The sequence below is a fragment of the Erithacus rubecula genome (assembly GCF_903797595.1).
Source record: "Erithacus rubecula genome assembly, chromosome: 6".
Classification (NCBI taxonomy): domain Eukaryota; kingdom Metazoa; phylum Chordata; class Aves; order Passeriformes; family Muscicapidae; genus Erithacus; species Erithacus rubecula.
This window is the reverse complement of record NC_136688.1, coordinates 9,501,390-9,524,038: the sequence shown is the minus strand read 5'-3', so window position 1 is coordinate 9,524,038 and position 22,649 is coordinate 9,501,390. Positions and strand designations below refer to the sequence as shown.

The 22,649-nt window shown below is 48.1% G+C and overlaps 1 protein-coding gene across 4 annotated transcripts in view; it reads right to left on the bottom strand.

Annotated features, from left to right (window-relative positions):
* CCDC9B (coiled-coil domain containing 9B) overlaps positions 1-22,649 on the bottom strand; it is a 37,873-nt gene that overhangs the window by 12,864 nt on the left and 2,360 nt on the right. The window contains exons 2-7 of one of the 4 annotated variants that reach the window (XM_079308626.1): positions 18,477-18,667; positions 10,637-10,750; positions 10,147-10,251; positions 9,387-9,449; positions 8,832-8,996; positions 5,479-5,628 (exon numbers count right to left, since the gene is read on the bottom strand). In XM_079308626.1, coding sequence (XP_079164752.1) covers positions 5,479-5,628; positions 8,832-8,996; positions 9,387-9,449; positions 10,147-10,251; positions 10,637-10,750; positions 18,477-18,551 — 672 coding nt within the window. In that variant the 5' untranslated portion in view covers positions 18,552-18,667. Of the gene's footprint in view, positions 1-5,478; positions 5,629-8,831; positions 8,997-9,386; positions 9,450-10,146; positions 10,252-10,636; positions 10,751-12,938; positions 13,310-18,476; positions 18,668-22,649 lie in introns of those variants that run through there. The other 3 variants (XM_079308627.1, XM_079308628.1, XM_079308629.1) reach the window with 3 other exon arrangements.

Below are 22,649 nucleotides of genomic sequence, written 5' to 3'. Positions count from 1 at the left end.
TACCTTTACAGATTTGGACCATTTTAGGATTTCACTGTACAAGATCTGTGAGGTGCAGTTACAACCCAGCATGGACAAATTAGGAGTGATTTTACTCCCTGGCAAACACAGCATTCTTCTACCAGGGTCCATCCCTGCTCCCATGGGGTTTACCCATGCTGCCACCAGATTGGCAAACTCTGCTCCAGTGTTGATATTCCCCTGCCTGGCAGGAGGTGACAATCAGCATCTGTTTCTTAGTAAGCTACAGACATCAAACATGGGCCAAGCCAGGGGTTCTCTGTCCCCAAATGGAATGAATAACAGAGACAGAGCCATGTCAGAGGCCAGGGTGGGATTGCAGTGAATCTTAACAAAACAGTCTGCAAAGCATGAAGATCTTTTAGGAAAGGCTTCCTGCCTGGTTGGACAGCTACAGGGCTGGGCCTGTGGGGGGCTGAGCTTGTCCTGCTGCCATTTTGCAGTGCCAAGCAGAACTGAAACACAAAGAGGAACGTGGCAGCACAAACTGCCAGCTCAGCCCTTCCAGAAAGCAGCAGCGTGGCGAGGTCCAGCCCAGGCTGGAAACAGGACTTTTATTCCATGTATTCACCACACACAGCTTTAGTTTTACAGGGAAACTCAGGATATCAGTCTTGATACCTGCAGCTCTGCCCAACCTCCTAAGGCAACTCATACTGCTGCAGCTTGTTCTCATGTACCCCATGGAATCATGCATGGAATGAGCTGGGGACACATTTTTTGGGGGATTGCCCACACGTGCTAAGTCTGAGGCAGGTGGGAAGTGAGGCAATACAGCTCACAGACTCACTGCACTTGGTGCATGACAGCTTCACTGGTCTGACTGGTACCTCCAGTAGAGATGGAGGTTTGTTCAAACAGATTCTTGGAAATAACAAGGAAAATGTTAGCTGTGTTGTACTGGGATTTCTCAGGGAGGATTTGGGAAAAATGCAGAGGGGTCTGTGCTCAGAGAAGCTGCCCCTCACCTGTTGCAAAAGGGAATATGGTGAAAAATGACACTGGGGATTTATGTTGCTGTGAAAACTTATACAACCAAAAAACACTCCCTCTGGACACCAAGTCACCTGCTCTGGCAGCCCTGTTTGAAGAACCCTGTAGTGAGAGACTGAATGAATTTCTGCAGTCCCAAACTGAGCATTTATAGAGAGATTAAACAGCAGAAATCTGGAAACTTTGCTCTCCTGGAGCCCTGCATCCCAGTGACAGTCCCATTTGGAATGCTCATTCATCAGTGCCCACCACAAACCTGGGTCACAGAGACACTGCACAACTCTCCATGCTTTTACACCCTCACTGCAAGCCAGCTGCCTTTTGCCTTAGTCTGCTTCTATTTTTGCTTCTCAGAGGATGCTGTGGAAAATGGAGAAGACCACAAAAATGTAGTTCTTTTGTATCAGGACAGCAGGTCTGAGCTGTGCAGAGGTCAGCTTGGCTCTTGCACTGGCTCAGGAGCAGAATTCCCCACTGTCCTGCTGCTCCAGTACTGCTGTTCCTGTTACCACACACCCAGGCCAAGAGGGAGCAAAACATGTTTTGCTTTACCTTCTTCCTCTCTACCCTCAAAATTAAGAAAAATGACATGGGCATTATCATTCCTAGTGTAACTATTCCTGCAGAGCAGGACACAAAAGCATGAAGCAGTCAAGGAAGATTATGATTGTTTATCCTAAGGTTTCTGCCAAGATTTCTCAGTGCAGAATGGCCCAGGGTGGGGCCCTGGGTGGGGCAGTGCCTGCTCCCAACCAGCCCTGGGATCCCAAATGCCTCCTGCCACTGGGTCTTTCTGACTCCCTGGCACACATAATCCCAGCTAATGTCACTGTGCAGTGGTGACAATATTGATGCCGTTATGCAGCCAAGCATGGGTTTATACTAGCAGTTCTCCAGAAGCTTTGACAGGCTTCCACATCTCTGGGCTTCTTTTTTTAATGTCTTCTTTTTTTAAAAATAAGGACTATCAGATGAGTTATACAAACCTTTTGGTACCTACTTCTCCAGGCACATGTCAGCACCACAAGTGGCATTTCTTCTTGAAGAAATGAGGAGATTTTTGTAGGAGCTTAAAGCTGTTTTTCTAGTGTTCAGATTCCCCACTGGGCAGGATTTTTGAAACTAGTACATGAGAGGATTTTTTTTTTATAACTCTTTTGAAAAATCTGCCTCCTTAATTGTGCTGCCTGAAGGGAGCTAAAGACTTTTCAGCCACCGTCTCTGCCTATTTTCCCCTCCCATCTGCAATGTAAAAGCAAGTGTTTCTCCTGGCACAGGTTTGGTTCCTCTCCTGTGCAAGCACCAAGTCCAACTCCTCTGTGTTAGTCCCTGAAAGAAGCTTTTGTGCCTCTTGATTACAGTAATTTCTGATACACCATCCTGGGCAACTCTGTTAATAAAAGAACAATTTAAAAGCCCTGAAGCTCTATCAACTGCCCATTTAAGAAATGATTTGTAACCTGTTAATTAACCATTGTGCTCCACTGGTCCTGGGCTGCTGGCTCCAAGCTCTAATGCACTAATGGTCCTGAAATACTGCCAAAGCATGGAGTGGCTTTTTAGGGCTAAAAATGAAGGACTGTCTTCAGCCCTACATGCAGGATAGCCCTGAAGCAGGTTTGGGGGCAACCAGGAAGAGATGGGTGCCAGATGTGGCACTTCCAAGCCAGCAGTAGCACTGAAGGTCGTGAAGCTGCACCAGTAGCACAATGGGCTCTGCAAGGAGACAAGATAATTTGGTCTTTTCAGCCCTGTGTGCTAGCAGGGAGTGAAATGGCACCAGGGCTGTCTCAGAAGAGGAGATCATGAAAGCATCTTTTTTCCCTTGCATTTCCTCTTTGGCAGCTCCTGCCCCAGCTGTGCTGCAGTCTGGGACTTACAGCGTGGGGTAAGCCAGAGGCACCACGAGCAGCAAAAATGGGAGTAGTTTTCTTCTTTGGGTTTTTTTTTTGTTTTGTTTTGTTTGTTTGGGTTTTTTTCTTTATTGAATTTCAAAATGAATAAAAATAGAGAAAATGTGTGGTAACAAGGACACCCATCAAATACTTTATTATAATAAATTTGATGAGTGCACAGAGGAGGAAGCAAATTTAACAGTGGCCAGGCTACTGGAGAGGAAGTGATGGATAGGATTCTTTCTCCTAGGCCTTTGCTGGAACACCAAAAGAGCAGGGAACCAGTTGGGACACGAGGTAAAAAGGCCCAAAGGATGAACCATGGTGGGGTTAATGAGAGACTGAAAGTTAATCCCTGAACTGAGGGTCCCAGCTCAGGTCCTAACACACAGCTACCCAACCAGCATCACTGACACCCCACCAGGCTCTCCAGCACTTGGGGATGAAAATGAAGTTTCTCTTTTAACAGCTGATTAAAGGATGGAAAAGAAAAAGTGGCAAGAAAATGGTGGTTTCCATGGCAGAAGATTAGCAGGAGTGTGCCACTGGAACATGTGCTGTTCAACATGCTCATAAATGGTCTGGAAAAGGAGCTGAAGAGAGAGATGACAGTTTGCTGATGATACTAAATCATCCAGGGCAAAGAATGTAATTTGCCCGGAAAGAGCTGCGAAAGATCTCTTGACATTGAATGCCTGCATCATAAAATTACAGCTGAAATTCAATATCAGTAATACAAAATAACTCACACGGAGAAAAATGTCCCTTCTTGTGTACACACACACAGTAATGAGTCCTGAGCTATGATTAACAGTCAGGAATGAAATGTTGGTGTTACTGTGACTAGTTCTCTGAAAATGTTAGCTGAATTATTTAGGAAAAAAAAAAAAAAAAAGCAAAGAAAATGCAAACTTGCTGGGAGAAGAATAGAGAACAAGCCAGAACATTGTTATGTCACCGAGTACATACTGGAGAGCCCGCAGCTGGAATACATGCAGTTCTGGTCTGCTTGTACTGAAAGAATATGGTAAAAATAACAAAAGCACAAATGGGGACAATGAGAATAATCAGAAATAAAGAACAGTTCCTCAGCAGACAAGTCTAAATAGGGACAATCTCTTAAGTTACATGAGATAGCTGAAAGGAGAAGTGAAACAGGTCGATAAAATCATTTGTGCTGTGGGAAGTGACCAGGGAAGGATCTATTCACTACTTCCTCTGATGCAGGAACATCAAATGGAGCTGCCAGGGAACAAGGCTGAACCAGTCTGGGATTCTAAGCTTTGATGATTTTATGGCTTTAGCCAGTGCAGCCTTAGGCCTGCCCTCATGCACAATCTGAATCCAGATGCTTTGAGGCTAGTATGAGCAAGGCATTGCCAAAAACACATTTATGGATGCTCAGCCTCAAATTTCATATTCCATAATGAAAGCAGATGAGACGTGCTTCCAGGGCAGTCCATACACTTAAAAGAGGGCACAGGATCTAAAGCCAACATCTAGGCACTCCTCCTGCTGCCCTCTCCTAGTACAGCCCCAACCCTGATGACCTCAGAGACAAGTGTTTAAACAGGCTCAGCAGAGAGCAGAAGACAGCTGCCTAGCACATTACAGAAATATATTTGACAACCTCAAGGGAAGGAATAGCACAGTCAGGTTATTCCCATTACATCCAGGAGTGCTGGTGATGCCTAGATTGAAGAAGTAATGTCTGTCATGGGGACTACTGGGGTTACCAGTGGCTCAATCAGGCAGCTCATTTGAGGTTTATGGCATTCAAAAAGCTGCTTGGCAGCCAGGAGAAAGGAGCATCTGGGCTCTTGGAGCCTAGGTAAGCCCTGGGGAAGAGAAGAAGCTGAAGATGAGCGTGGGTAGCAGCAGCAAAAGGTTGGCACTATTCCAGAGAGGGGCTGCAGATGTCTCCCAGCATTCCTGGGCATGTTTGGTAGCTACTCCAAGTGTTGGTTTCCTACACAGCCTTTGCTGACCCTGTTTGCTGCCGGCATTCTTCCTTATCTGTGCAAACTCACAAAGAGGAAAATAGCACATGCCTCTGTGTGTGTAAAGAGAAAGGTATTTGTAAAGAAGTATTTGAAGTATGTTTCAAAGATTAACAAAGCTCAGCCAGCTCACTCAGCAGGTGATGGCTGGGCACAGCAGGATGTGGTTCAGAGACAGATATTGCCCAGCTCTGGCAATGTTTAAGTCATGCAGTGAGTCAGAAGGACACTGCTCCTGTCCCAGACTCCTGTGTGGCTCCAAAGAGAAGCTGGTGAGAGAGGAGGTGAGATCCATGCCCCATATCTGGCAGTGCTTTCATCAATCCTTCCAAAGCAGAATCTGTTTATGAACCCAGAGTGTTCAGGAGGCTTCTAGCTTTAGCTAGGATCACAGGGGAGGGAAAAGATCGTGGCTTTCTTCTTTCACAGGGATGGAAGGCAGAGATACAGACACAAGCTGCACTATTAACACACAGCATCTCCCAACATCCTGTGGCTGGGCCCTCCTCACGCCAGCAGAAGTGGATGCCACGGACAGGTTACAGGCCAGTCACTAGCACTGTACTCACCTTTTCTTTGTTATCCATGGTGATGGCAATCTGCATCCTCCTTCCCCGTCGGAAAGCCACCAAATGGTCCATCTCCTCCTCGCTCAGGTCCGGCACTCGGCCCGGCCCAGGGAAGCTCTCGGCGCGTTTCTCGCTCACAATCCTCTTGCCCTGGAAGGCACAGGCTGAGGTAAGGACACCTCCATTAGCCCTCTTAGGAGAGTGGCCATCCCAAACTGCAAAGGATTTTGGGCTGGCAGAAGAGAAAATGAGCTCAACAGTCAGTCCCCTTGGCTTATTAAGTTGCCACCTCACTCTAAGAGATCTGTGAGATTACAGAGGTGTGTTTAGCTGAGCACAACGTTGGCATGGAGTGATTTACCCTGCTTGGATAATCTGCAGCATGAACACAGAGGGATGGTTTTATTTTGTGTCTGTGTCCTTGAAACAAATGTGAGGTTGTCCCCTCCCCATACAACACATCCCAATAAAATGTGAGGCCATCTTGGAGCATAAGCCTAGAAGATGGAAGAGAAGGGGAACAGTTTGGTTCTTTCTCTCCAGCCTAGTCCATATAGCAGTTAATCCCCTGAAGTGTATCAATTGATAATTTATCATTTAATAGTCAGTGTGTGTTCATATTTCTGGAATTATTTATTTAGAAGTGGAATACTTACAAAAACTGATACATAAACTCCTTGAGCAAGGGCAGTTTACCTCTCTCTCAGATACTATTTACAGCCATTTGTATCAGTGTCATGACTTTACTACATGGATTTACATCTGGTTCTTATTTTGTTAATGATCTTTGTTGCTGGCTGATGTCCTGCCAGTGCTCTCAGCCATCAATTCCACAAAATGAGCACATCTTTTGTACAAAAAGACATCCAATACATACTTTTTCTCATTTAAAAGTATCATCTTTCAGGTCAGTCATGTGCCTTTTTATTTTTGCCTTACAAGGAAATGAGAGACTTAATAAGTCATCTCCATTGTTATCTCTGATCTACTTATTTTCTCTTCATTCCTATGAAATCTTCTCAACTTCACCAGGGATGAAGGAAGCTCAGCAGCTTCCCTCTCTAAAGGATGGTGCATTTTACTCTGTTTTCCACTTTGGGCTTTCACATTTACTGGAATCTTGATTTAAAAGGTACTCAAAATCTCCAGGGAAACTTCAGTGAAACTTGGGAACTCTTTGTTGCTATGAAATTGTTTTTAAAAACAAAAAGCACACCCAGACATCTGATTTGTAGGGAAGACTTGCAATCAGGGCCTTTGTCGGGACATGTGATACCAAGAAGCCTCACATTAACCTCATTTTCCCTCAGCTGTGCCAGGAGTGCAGATGTTAGTGTGGAGGGAGCCTTGCTGTGCACAGCCTCCATCAGCATGACCTTTTTTATGGGTTCTCAGTCATCGAGCTTCCTAGCACATGATAAATGTTTTAGGAGACACTGGAGTATTTCCAGCAGCAGAACCTCAGTCTCTTGTTTATTCATCTTTCACATCTGTGTGATTTTGCTGTTTCAGCAGAGATAATTCTTGAGTCAGTCTGATGCAGGGAGAGGAGTGGTCCCTGCTCTGCATGTCCTGCCAGCCCCAGATGAACAGACACAGTGGGAACCTTGGTACATATTCCCTTGGGGACTTTTAGCTCTGCTTTTGGGTTCAGTAATTCTAGGCTGTACTGCTGAGGTTAGAGCCTGAACTGGAGACTGGCCTGGCTCTGCCCTACCCAGAGCACTGGTACGAGGTGTTTGGCACTCTACTTAACATATTTTTTTATTAAGAAAGTAACCCTAGATATGGTTTACAGCAAGCTATTAATCCACAAGTTGTTCATCAAACATTTATTCAGCTTAAGTCAACAGCTGTTCCCTAGAGCTCTTCAGTGTTTAGGTGTTGATGGCTCATCCTTTAGACACATAACAAGGTCACAGAAACCTCTTGCCTGGGAGGTCTGGCACTGGGAGGATATGTGAAGGTGACTTCATCACTTACTGTCTGAGTAAGTCTCTCATGAGACCCAACACAAAGAATCTCATACCCAAAACACCTCAAGCACAACAGAAGCCTCAAAGAGCATCACTGGATTACAGGGAGGTGACACCATCCCCAGGCCACTGGATGTTAAAAGGCATGGTGTGAAGGCTGGTGTGTGGGCAAAGCCTTTAAACCCTGCATTTATTGAGCAGATGGCAAGGAAAACTCAGAGGAAATACAGGAAACAGCTGTTTAACAGAGCTGTGGTAGCTACACACATCCAGGCTGGGAGACCACCAGATTTTGTGTGTAATAACCCTCTGGCCTCCCTCCCTTTACTACTCCTCTCCTTTCTTCCCTCCCTCCCCATTTTGCTTCCAGCTAAGCTGCCTCGCCTGAAGGAACATTCTGCTCAATGTGTCTGCTGACATGTGTCTTCTTTCCTTGTTTCCTATTTTAAATCTGGGTGATCTCCCAGCCTGCTTGTCCCACATTGGGAAATCTTGGTTCTTGGTGCCCCAGCTCCCAGAGTGAGAGATGTCATATGAGGAGAGCATCCATGCAGAGCCAACGGGGACAGAGAGCAGGGTCATAACCATAGTGCCTGGCACAGCCACCTCCTCCCCTTCACAGGGCTTGTCCTGGGTCATTCCCTGCCTGACAGATATCTGGGACTCTGGCACCAGCTCTTTAGCTTAGTCAGAACTACACCACTCCCCTTACAGAGACACTGTAAGGGGAGATCTGCCCATCTCATGTCTGAGGCATGCCCCAGATTGCAGAGGCAGTGTTAAAAATACTCATCTGAGATGTGCCAAGAAAAAGAACAGGGGAACAAAGGAAACCCCTGGTCTTCTGTCCAGTTTGTGCAACTTTCCAGCTGGCTTTCCTTTGGGGTGTCTTGCTTGACTGTGATTTAGGTTATTGAGGATTGGATGCGAGTGGTTCTCTGCATAGCAGAGGAGCTCTGGTGCTGGGACCTTGCAGTGATAATAGGAAGGATGGTCGTGCCTCATTCAGCTACACCAGTGTCACCAAGCAAGTCCCTCTTTCCAGGCACAGTAACACAGTTTAACACCAGAGTTAACACCAGGAGGGCAATAAGGTAACTGATCCCTCAGAAAGCAAACTGCCTACACATGGCTGGGTGTTAGCAAGGGGTTAGCAAGGCCTGAGGGCTGATTCCTGGAAATCAGATATAGAGAGGGAAGCATGTGGTAGCTCTGAGGTTGTGCTGAAGAACTGAGAAATGAGAGGAAACAAACACTAAGGGAACTATTCCCTTTGGATGTGGCACGCTAAACAGAAAGCTCAACTGAGAGGCAGAACAGAAGCCCTTTTGTAAATCAAGAGGCTGCAGTATAAGAGCAATCCTCTTCCCTCCTCACCTTTGCTTTGTTGTCCATGGTAACAGCCAGCTGCATCCTCTTCCCCATCCTGAATGTGAACATATGATCTGCTTCCTCCTCCTCTTCCTCTTCCTCACTGCCAATGACGAACCCAGGACTTGTAGGACAGGGGCTTCCCCATTTCTCACTCACCACCCTTTTGTCCTGGAAAATGAACCATTTCCATTAGCAAATCCAGGCCCCTGACTCAGGGATGTGATTCCCTTCCCCAAACACACCTGCACACAAGCGGGGAGGCAGCTACAGAACAGACAGCCCTTGCCCCCAGGAAGTTCTCTGTGCCCAGCACACTGCTGTGACATTCCTGGGGAACAAGGGGCTTGTTGTCTGCTCAGCAGCAAAATCCACAAAAACAGCAGGGCTGAAAAATCCTTTGCACTTACAAATCTGACATTTCAGACTAAAATGCCAGAGTTATGGGAAAGAAATGTCATCCTCATCTCTTTCTGCAGCACACTGAGTTAGCTTGGGAAAGCCTAAGTCCTGCTGGAGGTGGCCTTGGAAGCCAAGTGGATGGCTGAGGGTGGTGCTCACCATCGAGAGGGCTGGGCTATCTTGTCCATAGTGTTCAGTCTGGGTAATTGCATCTTTCAGGTCCTGTATGAGAGAAAAATGTGTGCAGCAGCGCACCCTGAGAGAGGCGAGGGCCGTGGCCAGGGTGGGTAGGGAGCAATGCACTGGCCTGGATCCAACATCCCAGAGTGCTGAAAGCAGGGTGGGCTGGCTCAGCAGGCTCTGCATGAGCTCTGGCAGAGGAGCTCATCAAGGGTTAAGGCAGGACAAGCCCCACGCTGCCAGGATGGGTGGGCAGAGCTTATCAGATTTGGTCCAGTTAGGAAGGAAACCTGGGACTCACAGCCTCTGGCCCAGGGCCACTTGCTTTGCTCACTCCCAAAGCCTAAGGACACTATGTTTTCCCAGCCTATGGCATTCTCAGAGGCACTCCTGATGCTCCAGTGACACACACACATACACCTGATACCCTCTGCCTGCATATTTGCAGTGATGCTGACACCTTGGGCCTGTCCAAGGCCGAGTGTGCCTGTTTGCACACCCAGCCATCTGACAGTTATCTCTTTGTGTGTGGGTAGAGGTGCCTGGGCATGGCTGGAAACGTATATGCAGCACTTAAAATCGCTCTGATCACACATCTCTGCAGAATTAACCCACATTTTTCAGAGCTTAGGAGCTATTTCCTGTGCCTCAAATGGATGGTGTCTCTCAGAAATGCCACTGCAGCAGCAGCAGGACTGGAGTGAGAGCTGTCCTATGGTGAAGAAGAGGCACCACTTACGTTGTGAGCTTTGGTGATGGTAATAGTGAGTCCATCCTGCTTGGGCCTTCTGGAAGTAACAGCCATTCCCTCCTGTTCTGCTCGCTTTTTGTCCTCTTCTATTTCCTGAAACACAGATATCCCCTTACCACAAGCCTGTACCTGGAAGCTGTTCATTTTCCTCTTTAGTTCTACCAAACAGACCCAACTCCACCTCTAAAATGGAGTGGGCCAACTTATGTCCCAGTTATGGGGTGCAGAGGAAGGTAAAGTGGGTGAGGTGATGATGCAGAGGTGAGGCAAGTGACAGTGACTGTTCTCCAAAGCTACTCAAGAATTGTAGCTAAAGGTTAAGCTAAAGGCAGAGTTCTGCCCACCCGCTCTGAGTGTTTCCAATGTAAACATGGTATCTATATAACACAGTCATTCTGACTGTGCTGACAATCTTCTTTACACTGTAAGTTGAGGACTGCAAATCAGAGCTGGGGAAGGTAAAGACCCACAGACTCACCTGGTACCTTCGTATCAGCGCTTCGTTCTTTTTCCGCAAAGCCAAGATTTTCTTATCGAGTTCAACATCTTTCTGCTCTTTCTTCCTTAACACAGCATCATCCACAGCAGCATCCTGGAAACAGGAGCAAAACTCTTCTCAGTCATCATTCCAACAGGATGAAACCTGCTCCTTCTTTCTGAACAGGGTGGGAAGTGAAAGAGTCTTTCCCCGCCACTTCTCTCTGACTTTTTCCTGGAGCAATTGACTTCTCCTTTTCTTACAATTTTTGTTCAGCAATGAGGTAGTTTGCACTGCTGCCCCACTTCAGTAGCTATCAGTGGGCTCCAGAGGTAACACCCTGCTGATCTGTATGCAGTGCATGACCCTTACCTTTGTGTGTTCTCGGGCACGGGGGAGGTGTGCTGGGTGTCAAACATTAGTGAGGGAAGAACCTGCTCATGGGCACCAGCCCATCTCACTGGTGTCCCCAGTGAATGGTATCTGATCTAACAGACCCTGCCAAGGGCTGCTCTGCCAGGACACAGGGACATGGGCACACATCTGTGCCCAGGTAGGACAACACATTCTTCTGCTGGACAATGGGATTTTGTAAAGATCTGTGGGAAAACAAACGGCTTTTCCATTGCCATTCATCATCGGGTATGCGACAGGTGAGCAGATTGCCTTTGTGGGTGGATACAGTTCCATGGGCATTTTGCAAGGCTGATTAAAGCCAAATTCGGTGTTTACCTGAACAGAAGCTGTCCTGGGAGCACTAAATTGGCAGGTTCGCTGTTTACTGAGCTCTGGGGTGTTGGCTGCTGAGGGTGGGATCAAAGTGGTGCATGCCCTCAAACACACCCTTTTCATCTTCAGATTCTTTTGAAGGAGAACTGGCAGAGCTACCGGCCTGAGAAAAATTTTAAAATCCCTGCAGAGGTTGTATTTGTGCTCTTCTCTTTTCAAAGCAAAAAATGGAAAAGGCCTGTCAGGCTGCTCTCCCTCTGCCCATTTGTCAGCATTTTGTCTACGCTGCAAGACGGCTGGTGCCGGGGGGAGGGGGTCCTTCCATTTCCAGCTGGAAACAAATCACTGGAAGGAAAGTTTGCTGGTGTTCAGCACTTCTCCTCTCCTTTATTAACCAAGCCATTAAGGTGTTTCTCTCTGCACAACCTGCTTCAGCAAATGCCGGGAGCTGTGTGCGAGAGGTGGTCGCTGGCCCGCACACCCCGCGGCCGAAGCGCTGGGCAGCGTGTGGAGCCCACGCTCGGCTCCCAGGGGCTCACCCATTGTACACTTCAGCCCAGTCAGCGTTTGCTCGTCAGCTGCCGCCCCGAGCCAGCCGATAACAGGGGGCCGTGCCCTCTCCTCCCTTTCTGGAACGAACCCGCTGCTCCAGCCCGTGCTGAAGCTGATGCTCAGGATGGAAAGTGGCTCCACCGTTCCCTCCCCAGAGTAAAGCTCTTCCGGGGACCCAAGGTGCCCGTATGTCACCGCGACAGAGAGTTATAAATGGCTTTGGCAGAACAAACGTGCGATGGCTTTGAATCAGCAATCAGCTGAACCCAAAGCCTCCCCAAGAGCAGGACGTAGCCAGGGAATGAGAGGCCTCATTCTATTGCACATTAAAATGTCACAAAAGGAGAAAATATTAAGCTATCGGCTTCAGGCTTCAGTTAAATGACGACATCCCGTTGTGTCACAGCCCCCCTCCTAAGTGACACACACACTGGCTACGCAGCTCCTTGGGGGCTGGAGGGACACCTCTCTCCAGACTGTCTCTGCGTCAAGTGTTTTCCCACACACTTCTATGATCGCCTGCTTCTGCAGCGAGACCTCAGAGACAGCAGGGTTGGCAAAGTGCGAAAGGCGGGAGAGGGGGAGGGAAAGGGGACAGCAGCGGCCCGTACTAACACTCTTCTGCGTAAGCAAATATATCCGCTCTTTTTAAGAAATATCCTCTTCCTTGACAGCAGCAGCCGAATCCCTCACTAGCATAGGCACCATCTAGCACTGCCTGCGTTTCTGTTTGTTGTCTGCCTCCCGGGAGGCACCTTGTCGTGAGCCAGCCACCGCTGCCTACCCCGGCGAGGGATGTCAACGCCGGCACCCAAAATGCGCCCCCCCAGCACCCCTCCCGCGGTGCCGTATGGCTCGTTTGCTCCCCGTGCCTGCTGGCAGCCAGGCGAGGCAAGAAAACAAAGCGACAGCCACCGAAAGGCCACCCTGAAGGAAGCGAGTGCAAGTCCTCGCGTGGCCTTTTGGGGTGAGGGACCCCAGCGCCCCCGCCCCTCCCAGGCCCCGCGCAGGCAGCACTCACAGCTCGGTGCATGTTGGACATCGGCGGCGGAGCCCGGCGGATTCCAGAGCAGAGCTAAAAGAGGAGAGCCATCAGACGGCCTTTCTCAGCACTGGTTGCACAGCATACAAGATCATGTTTTGATTACAAAAGCCTCGTCTGGGCTCCCAGCCAAAAGCACTGGCTGCCTAATATACCAAGCACAGACAGGGTTTGGAGTGCCTGTGTCCTCCTCTCCAATCTCACTCTCTTTTTAAAAGAAACACTCCCCCTTTTCCCCCCTCCTGACTCCTTTTAACTTCCTGATGCCACAAACCCTCGTTCAAAGTGGGAAAAGCCGGCTGAACAATGACGGATGGATCAGGCAAACAGCTTGGCTTCGCTGCGTGGCCATTCACAGGGTCGTGTTGTTTGTTATGCATGGCTGGCTCCATGCCTGGCGGGGCCGGGAAATATCTGGGGTCCTGGATGTCTTGCGAGTGTGAGTGTGTGCACGAGCCTGCATGGGAAAACATGGGTCAGATTTGCCTTTTTCTGTTTAATTTCAGTGTTCTCAGGGAATGATTTCCCAGTGTTACAGTGGGCCTTTCTTTCAGGAAGGAACAGGAGAGTGATGTGGGGTGGGCATCACCAGCTGGCAGCAGGACTAGCAGGACACACACAGCCGAAGCAGAGGGACTCCTATAAGTCCCTGTCTGAAAGCTGCCAAAACAACCCTCAGAAGAGTCACAAGTAGCAGTGGGGCTTTGAGGGAATTCAGCTGCTGCATCTTGGGTCACCACATGAACCCCTACCTTACCATAGAATATCCTGAGTTGGATGGAACCCACAGGATGATCCAGCCCAATTCCTGGCTCTGCCCAGACACCACAACAACCCTGCCCTATATCTGAGAGCGTTGTTCAAACCCTCCTTGATCTCTGGCAGCTTTGGGGCCATGATCATTCCCTGGGGGGCCTGCTCAGTGCCTGACCATCCTGTGGGGGAAAGAACATTTTCCTGATATCCAGCCTAACCCTCCCATGACACAGCTCCAGCTGTTCCCTTGGTTCCTGTTCCTGGTCACAGAGATCAGAGATCGGAGCTGCCCCTGTGCTGCCCCTTGTGAGGAAGCTGTGGACCCCAATGAGTCTCCTCCAGGCTGAATAAACTTCAGTCATGCATCCTGACTGTGTGCTACATTCTCCCTCAGCACAGACTGGCTGCCCTCTCCCTCTATGCTGAGGGAATGTGAGGCAAACAGGAGATGGAAGCACACCAGGGAATGTTTTGTTGCCCAAGGACTGATGCACAGCCCAACCCTAATGTGGGCCCTGCTATATTCATGTTAAAAAACCAAGCTGGTCCACTGCTGCCCACTGTCCACTCTAAGACCTTTGAGCAGGTCAACTCTCCACAAAATCCAAGAAGTCTGACCTGAAACCCGGAGTGGTTAAGGGAAATCTGCCAAAGACTTTGCAGAACTCAGAATCTGGTCCCTTCTCTGTTCATGACTTGGGCTGTTGGACATCATGACTAAGGCACTAAGGAGCTGGAAGCACAGCTTAGTAAAAGCCCTTGGAGGGACAGACTGACCTATATTAATTAGTAGCTACTCAATGATGAAAGGAAATTGAAACCATTTCCTAGGCAGTGCTTCTGGATTCAGGCTTGATGAAGGAAATGAAGACTCAGTGTGGAATAGAAAATTGGGAAAAAGACCCAAGAGCTTTGCTGGAGACGAAGTGCTTATTGAAAGGTTTGTGGTGGACACAGCTGTGCAGGAGATGCAGAGTCATATGGATCTTTACCTTCACCTGGGGATGCAGAGGAACTGTGGGATGGCACTGCCTTGGCTTTCCAAGCTGGCACACTCTCTTGTGAGGGTGGAGTGGTATCCCATTTTTGGCTGGGCTGGTGGCCACAGGGACAAGGTCACTCAGGGCCTGAGTTGAGTCAGGGAGTCAGTGTTCATGGAAATACTTTGTCCAGCACTGGTGGATTAAGCTGTTTGTATGGTGGTCATGCCTCTAGCCTCAATGAGACTGCACACTATGTTGATGCAAAAGTTTAGGTTAAAACAGAAACCATTACCCCAAATTCCAAGGCCAGGTTCTGTGTGCAGTGCAGGGTGAACCCCATGTGCAGCTGGGTCCATTGTGCTGCCCATATCATGCTCAAATTATCAAGACTTAAGCCAAGTGCTCACAAGGAGTTTCTCCAGACTTCTCTAGACCTCACAGCCATGGCATCCTATGTCCCTGCCATTCCTGGCAGTGTGGCCAAGCTCTTCCAGCAATTAGCAGTGCCATGAACAGGGGTGAAGATCCACCCCTAAAATACCTTTGTCTTTGCTGATGTCACTGGAGAGCTGTATTTCCCTCCAGGGCAGTGTTGGCTGCTCCTGACCTCAATACAAAGAGCTGACATGTCTCAGCTGTCCTTTACCATGTCTGAGTGGCACAAATGACAAGCACCTACTTCTGCATTATCATCTGAGATCAGTGGGAACTCTTAGTGACCACAGCAGACACAGAAACCCAGGGGCAAAAGGGCCCAGCCAAGGGAGCAGCATCAGCAGCTGCAGTAGTGAGGCAAAACAGGCTGGTTTGGGGATCTGCTTGTGCCCTTGGGACAGTCAGAGGAGAAAACAGAGCCCTATACATTTGGCAAAATTTATGGGATTACGAATACGCATGCACATTTAATTATTCCCAGCACTGTGGCCAGGAAGGGCAGCAGTAATACCACAGGTGTCCCCAGTAAAAAAACTATCAAAACCCTTGATTTTCTCTACAGTGCAGTGTCGATTCCAAAACTGGCACTGCCTTCCCATAAGGTCTGTGCCTACTTTAAGCTATGGACAATCCTTCTGGACCATCATCCAGGCACTGCAGATTCCAATACCTAGAGGTTTGCTTTTGGGAAGAAGAGCCAGAGAAGGTTCCTAGTCTCCTGCTCTAATGAGCAGGGTGTGCTGGATGCATGACATTTTGGGAGTCCTGCAGGACTTCAGAACACACCAAATTCTGTTCATGCCAACACTGCACCTGGGTGGCTGCAGAACACTAATCCTGCTCTCTCCAGCCACTGGTGGCAGCGCTTCCCACATGCAGCAGCTTGACAGAGTACTTCAGACAGCAAGTGTATTCTGCACCCTTGTGCAACAGGAAGGACATCTGGAGAACCAGCCTCATTACTCACTCAGCAATTTGTACACCACACCTAGTGTTACTCTCTTTATTCTTTCAAATCCCAGAGGACTTTTCATAGGTGGGTTGGGTGGGTTGGTCTAATTCTGGGCTCTTTTGTGCTCTGGCTGGTGCCATCTCTGAAACTGCTCAGCACACTGGAGTGGTCAGGTTGGTTCTGTGGTTTCTGCTTCATGGATCTCTCAGCTCTTGCTGACCTTGGGCTGCCCCTGAAGGAGAAGTCCTTGGGTTGGACAGCAGCTTCCTTCAGGAAAGCTTGGAAGCTGGAACAATCAAGAGGATATAAAGGGGATTTTGCTTCATTGCCCTGCTTTGGCTGCACTGCACAGGGGCTCAGCTGACTGTCCTTAAGCACAGCCTTCAGCTGCCTACTTGGAGTCCTTGCTCTCCACTCAGGGCAAAGTTTGCTGGAAATTTTTCTGAGGCCAAGGAAGGAAAGCAGGGCAATGACCTCTCCATTTTGTGCTTGTGACAGTGAAATAGTCCCTTTCTCTAATTGTATGCTGTAAGACCTTTCAGTTTTGGCACAAAGAACCACCCTGACAGGATCCTGCCATCTCCCTGCTCTAGGACAGCCCTCAGCAGCTGGCACAAAGTTTTGCCCCATATTTTATCAGTAAGACTCTGTCTCTCTACCTTACACAAAGACTGAAGGATAGAATGCAATTCTTAAAAAGAATGCAAAACCTGCCTGCCCCGAGAAGCATTCCTGGCATGCCTTCATCTACCCTTCCACCAGCAGGAACTGCTTTGGCTTGAAACCCTCCCCCCTTTTCCTTTTGCACTCTGTGAAACTCCTCCAGAGCCACTCAGTCCCATGCTGCCACTTTTCCCAAGTGCACTTCACCCAGCCTTATCCTGGCTCCTCTCCATTTTTTGCATGACCGCTATCGAGTCAACAGATGGCACTCGGGAACTGCTGGGAGGATCTGGGAGGCAGCTGCCAAAAGCCCACTGAAGGAGCTGAAGGCTGGCTGCTGTGAGAGGCTGTTTTTATATTATGTGTTAGGACTGCAGATAAGGCACAGGGCCGAGTCTCAAGGCACGGCTGTGTGCAGCAATGTGCTGCCCGAGGCTCCTGAGCTGAACTAGCAATACTTTTCCAGGCCTTGGACAGAGGGAGGGCTGGGAACACAGTGTATCAAAGAAGAGTTCCTGGAGGCCTGGAGGCACACTTCCTACCAAACACACAGCAAACTTCCCCACAATAAGGCAATTCCTCTTGTCTCTCCCTTGCCTCCCCCAGCTCTGGTGCTTCAAGCAGCTGCACTGCAGGATTAAAAAGGGGTTGAGGTGTTTTCTCCAGCCAGGAGAAAGGTCAGCATACTCCCTAGACTGAGAGGAGAGACCAAGCAGGAACCTTAAACAGGCTTTAGCTGGAGAGACTCATGGGGATCAAAGGGCTGCTGAGACATTTGTTTTAAAATAGACCGATGTACAATTAAAATTAAAACTGCCAAAGACAGTTAAAGGATGTAATGGCAGCTTGGTCGTGCTTAAAAGCACAGGGATCCCAATCATGGCACAGCACAGAAACATCTCAGGATGTACAGAGCAGCCCTCTTCCTGTTTGGAACAAGACATCCCCTCTTTTCCCTGTGCATCATCCCAGCCTGCAAGGTCCTACTCCAAAGTCCTGTGAGTGAGTTCTGTTTATACCTGTATTTAATGCCATCTTGAAAAACTCATGATCTTGTCAGCACTCCCAATATTTTCTGCTCCTGAAAACTTGTCATTCCAGTGTAAGAACCTCTGAAGTTGTCATAGGCTGAGCAAATGAAAAATGAATCTTAGTTTTTCCCACTTGCAGACACACTCAACAGGGACAAATACAGGTTTGCTGACCTTGTTCACTATCCAGCCTTCAGATGTAGGACACAGAACCCAGCCTTGGAAGGGTGTGAGGCTGTGGAAAGTGGCTGGGACAGCCAGTCAGGCAGGTTTTTTCATCTTTTATGGAAATGTAGTCCCTGGGGAAAGCATGGAATGCTGCAGACAGCAACTTGTTTGCCCTGTCATCAGCAGGGGCCCAGGGAGGTTCCCTATTCCAGCCCATGACTTCAGCTCAGATCTAAGAGGACATGGACAGCCCAGTGACCTGGGCTCACAAGCTGCAAATGAGCAGCCAGGAGCCAGCTTGCTCTTGAACATGATCACATGCCCTTTCTGAACTCCAAAAAGTCAAAATTATTCCTTGTATGGCTGCTTTGGGGCTACACGAATGGTAATGACCCACTTTGAGTCTGATGCAGGAAGAAAAAAGTGACAAATTGGGTGCCTCTCATCCCAGCCAAATGCCATGAAAGTCTAACAAACCACCTTATTTCCCTTTGCCAGCAGAACCCAAAAGCAAGCTCCAGAGACCAACCTTGGCTCCAGGGTCTGAACTGGACTGAAGACTCCCCGTGGGCTCCAGCGGCGCCACTTCACACGGATGCTGCATGGATTCCAGCTGGGCTCAGCAGGAAGACTGGCTTTTCTTGTGCAGGGGGTCAAGGTGTGCAGCTCATTGGGAGGACAAACACAGGAAGGACCAGCCTGCACGAGGCTCAGAGGCACCTGGGAAGGGAGGAGATGAAAAGGGGAGTCAAGGTGGCAATTAAATATTAAAGGACTAGTTCAACAATAATTAGTGCTTGGGTGAAGGGAAGGGGTGGAGGTGCATGTGGTGCCTGGAAAATAGAATAGATCTTTCCAACAATGTTAGAGTGAATGTAAAAGCAAACCTTGAAAACTTTCAAGTACAGGATATGGCAAAAATCGCACGTGGTATAGTAATTCTACAATTTTTGTTAGTCTATTAGTATACTTATCATATACTGTCCAATTAAAAGGTTAGTTGATTAAGTAATAATTCCTGGGGTGCCCACTGGAACAGTTCAGAGTTTTCTTTTGCCCCACTTTTGTTATATCTGGTCCAGATTCTGGTTGGAAAACAGATCATCCTTGTAGTTGGTTTTCTTCTTGGAATAAGACTACACAATATTTAGGTTTATAAAGTTACCTTATTGTTCCTAAATGTAAGGAAGAAAGATAGGAAAAATACTAGAAGCTACAGCCATACTTTAGCAATCTACAATCCTACAAATATATGAAAAATATAAAAAGGTAAAAGTCTTAGGCATCACTGAAGCATTTGCAGATTTGCTAGGCTGTGCCTGGCAGCTGAGTGCTTCACTCAAGTGGAAAAAACTTCTGAAAGTGCAAATAATCCCTGGTCCAACAGGATGGAAATCATAATTCAAGAGGGTGATACCTTTCTCTGGGCATCCATTTTGGGTTCATCCATTTTGAGCTTCTGAGCCAGGTGATTCTCCTTTGGGAATGTGGATTTTTGTTGGCACTTCTGACTTATCTCTGCAGCAAGGCTGAGGTGTTTCTCAGGCCTGGGGACACTGTGCAGTCCAAACACATGGGACTAAGGTGGGCTACAGTACAGTGTTTAGAATTGGGTTTGTAAAAAGGAAAAGTTCTATTTCCTTTCTCCCTAGAATATTTTGTTTCCTTCAGTACCATCAAAGGAATTGATTAAAAACACTCTTTCTTTGCACTGTTGTTATTGAAACCTTTTATGAGAGAGGTTTGGAACAAACACTTAAAGATGCCTTTTTCTGGAAACACCAGATGAAATACTTGGAGCATTTCTGAAGCTCAGTTACTAAGAAAAAAAAAAAAAAAAAAAAGAAACATTTCAACAATATGAGAAATGTAAGCTTACCACTCCACTCATGTATCTGCTCTTCACTCATGTATCTGCTCTTGAGCAAAAAAAAACCTGGCTTTTATCCCCCCAAGGCTCTGATCCTGCTGAAATGAACCATTTTGGCCAGTTTCCTCTCCAAAATGTCAACTGGCTCATCTCTGGATGACACTGACTCACTGGCACTGGTGCCATTTGGACCTTGTTTAGGCTGTGAAGGTATTGTAAGAGGCACAGCTAGTAAAGGTGTGCCACATATCCCAGTGCCTTCTCTGGCCTTCCCCAGGCTGAGAATTTATGTCCCAAATCCTCATAGGAAGAATATACATGTGCAAGGGATGAATTAGTCTGGGATATCTCAGGATGCTCGGAGGGAACTGGCTCATTGTCAGACACGCTTGGAAGTGGTGTGAACATATGGGCAGCTTCAGAGGGAATGTGGCTGCACTCCCAGCACACAGCACCAGGAAAATGGAACAATATTGCTACAGTGAGACTTCCCCTGCCAAGACAAAGTGGAATTGGGTCTCCATGGGCCTCCTGCCCCTTCAAACACACTGCAGATTCAGCACATCTCTTATTTGCTTCAGTTTGCAATGTACCAGTGCCCAGAAACATAACTCCATATGCCTGCAACCTTCTCAGCCCTGGTATTGGGTCAACAGCTATTCAGAGGTTTCCAGCACTGCAGGAGCTTTGCAGAAGACTGAGAAAGAGAGAAGGGCCCTGCATGGATCTCTCCTTTCTGTGCAGTATGTGGGTCGTGCTCCAGCACACACCCTGGGCAGAAATAATAACTGATGATCAAAAATGGCCTGTGAGCCTCATTCCTGAGCCCCTTTTGACCTCATGCTTTAAAATGGTCCGTACTGGTGGGGATGCTTCTTACCAACACAGACAATTGCACAAATTTTGGAAGGTGATGGCTTCTCCAAGCCCATCCCAGTACAGAGTGGTCACAAATGGCACTGAAAAAATAGACACTAAATCTTATTGTTGTATGTAGTTACACACCTAAAAACTCAAAATTTTGCTGCATCTATGGCCAAAAAGGCCATCATGGACCAGTAGCATGGAGGAAGAAGGTGTAGTGCAAATATCTGCAGACACACACATTCTTCTGTGTGCAATGATCTTGCTTGTGCTGTGCTGCTGGGATGGCAGCAAATCAAACTGGCTGTGTGGAGGAGAGCCAGCATCCATCTGGACCTTTCTCTACAGGCACCCAGCACCAGTGGCTTTGGTGTAAAATGTAAACATTCAGACAAACAGCTCTGACTCAGGTCCTGGCACTGAAACCATGACTAAGGCACTTTATATCTGTAAATTAACCCCTCCTGAAGTTTCAGAAGGTGGGCAGCTACATTCAGCTGTAAAATAAGCTCTGCACAGTGAAGTGACTGGAGCTCAGTTGGCTAAGGCAGCACATGGCCCCTGCCAGAGAGCTGCTCTCTGGCTAAGGAAGCAATTCCAGTGACTGAGACAATGGGAGGTTTAAGCAGCTGGAGCAGCCAGGACTGCTGCTGTACCCTTCCAGCACAGGAGGTGTCTGGCACTCTGACTGGCTTCAAGCAGCAGAAATACCCTGGCTATTTCATTGCTGCAGTGAGCACTGTCAAGTTCATATGCTGGCTGCAGATCTATGAGCCATTGCACATTGCCTGGAAACCAGCAGTCTGCTGCAATACAAGGCAGCTGCACAATGATCCCCAGCCCTGCTTTGACCATGATGACTTCAAGTGCTTGGGTGCCCATGAAACTCGTGACATGAGTGTTTTTGCACTGTGCAAAACATCAAGGTGGTGTCACCATGGCAAGCTGTCAGCTTTGAGGATGGTTTCCCTGAGATGCAGTGTAGCATTGCCTGCAGAAGGAAAGGCAGGGATGCATCCCAATCCAAAGAGACTGCTCTGGACCACTTGGCTTCCATCCTGCTGACTCACTCATCGTGGTTTGCCAGGCACTGTAAAAGAAGGAGTTCCTCTGGATGAAGGATGTTCTCATCTTGATGGAATTGTCTTGTGGGAAGGATTTATATTCCTAAAATAGTTTGGGAACCCCATTTACTTGTCCTTCCTGCTCACCATTAAGTTGTTTCTGTAAGGAAAAGGAATCTTGGGATCAGCACATGCCTTTCCTAGAACAACACTGAGATCTGCCCCATCAGTCTCAAACTGGCCAAGCACAGGGAGGTCACAGAGTGGCAATAGTCCAAAACACAATGCATTAAGGAGAGATCAGCTTCTGGCTGATGGAAGAGGCAGCTCCTCTTCTGCTGCACTGCAGGGACAAGAGCCAAGCAGGCTTTGAAGTAAGGGACTCCAGGATTCCGGGTTCCTCCCAGCCCTGGCCGTGCAGCAGCAGCCCCAGGAGGGACACGGGCAGTGCTGCTGCCTGCCTCGGGCAGTGCTTCACAGCCAGCTGGGAGCACAAGCCCTGCTGTTGCCCCTGGCTAAGGGCAATGAAAAATAATTAATCCATGTGTTGAATACCTTGCAGCAGTAGGGAGGAAACCTGCCAAGCTGTGGGAGTGAGGAAGCGTGATCACCCCCACTCACCAGACAAGGAGTTCACACCTCGGGCTTAGCCAAACTAAAGCTGTAAGATGTGCCTGTCTGTCAGAAGCGATGGGATATTTGTAATCCAGCTGATTCCCACCATCCTTGCAGCTCCCATGGCTCTATTATTATCATTACTGTTGCAACAATTATTATTTAGCATCGGGAAGAATGAAAATGAAATATCACCCATGTCCTTGTCACCACATTAATACTAGTCAATCTTTCAGCAGATACCAGGTTTCAGTCTTTCCTGCTGGGCCACACAATACAAGCTGCTCTG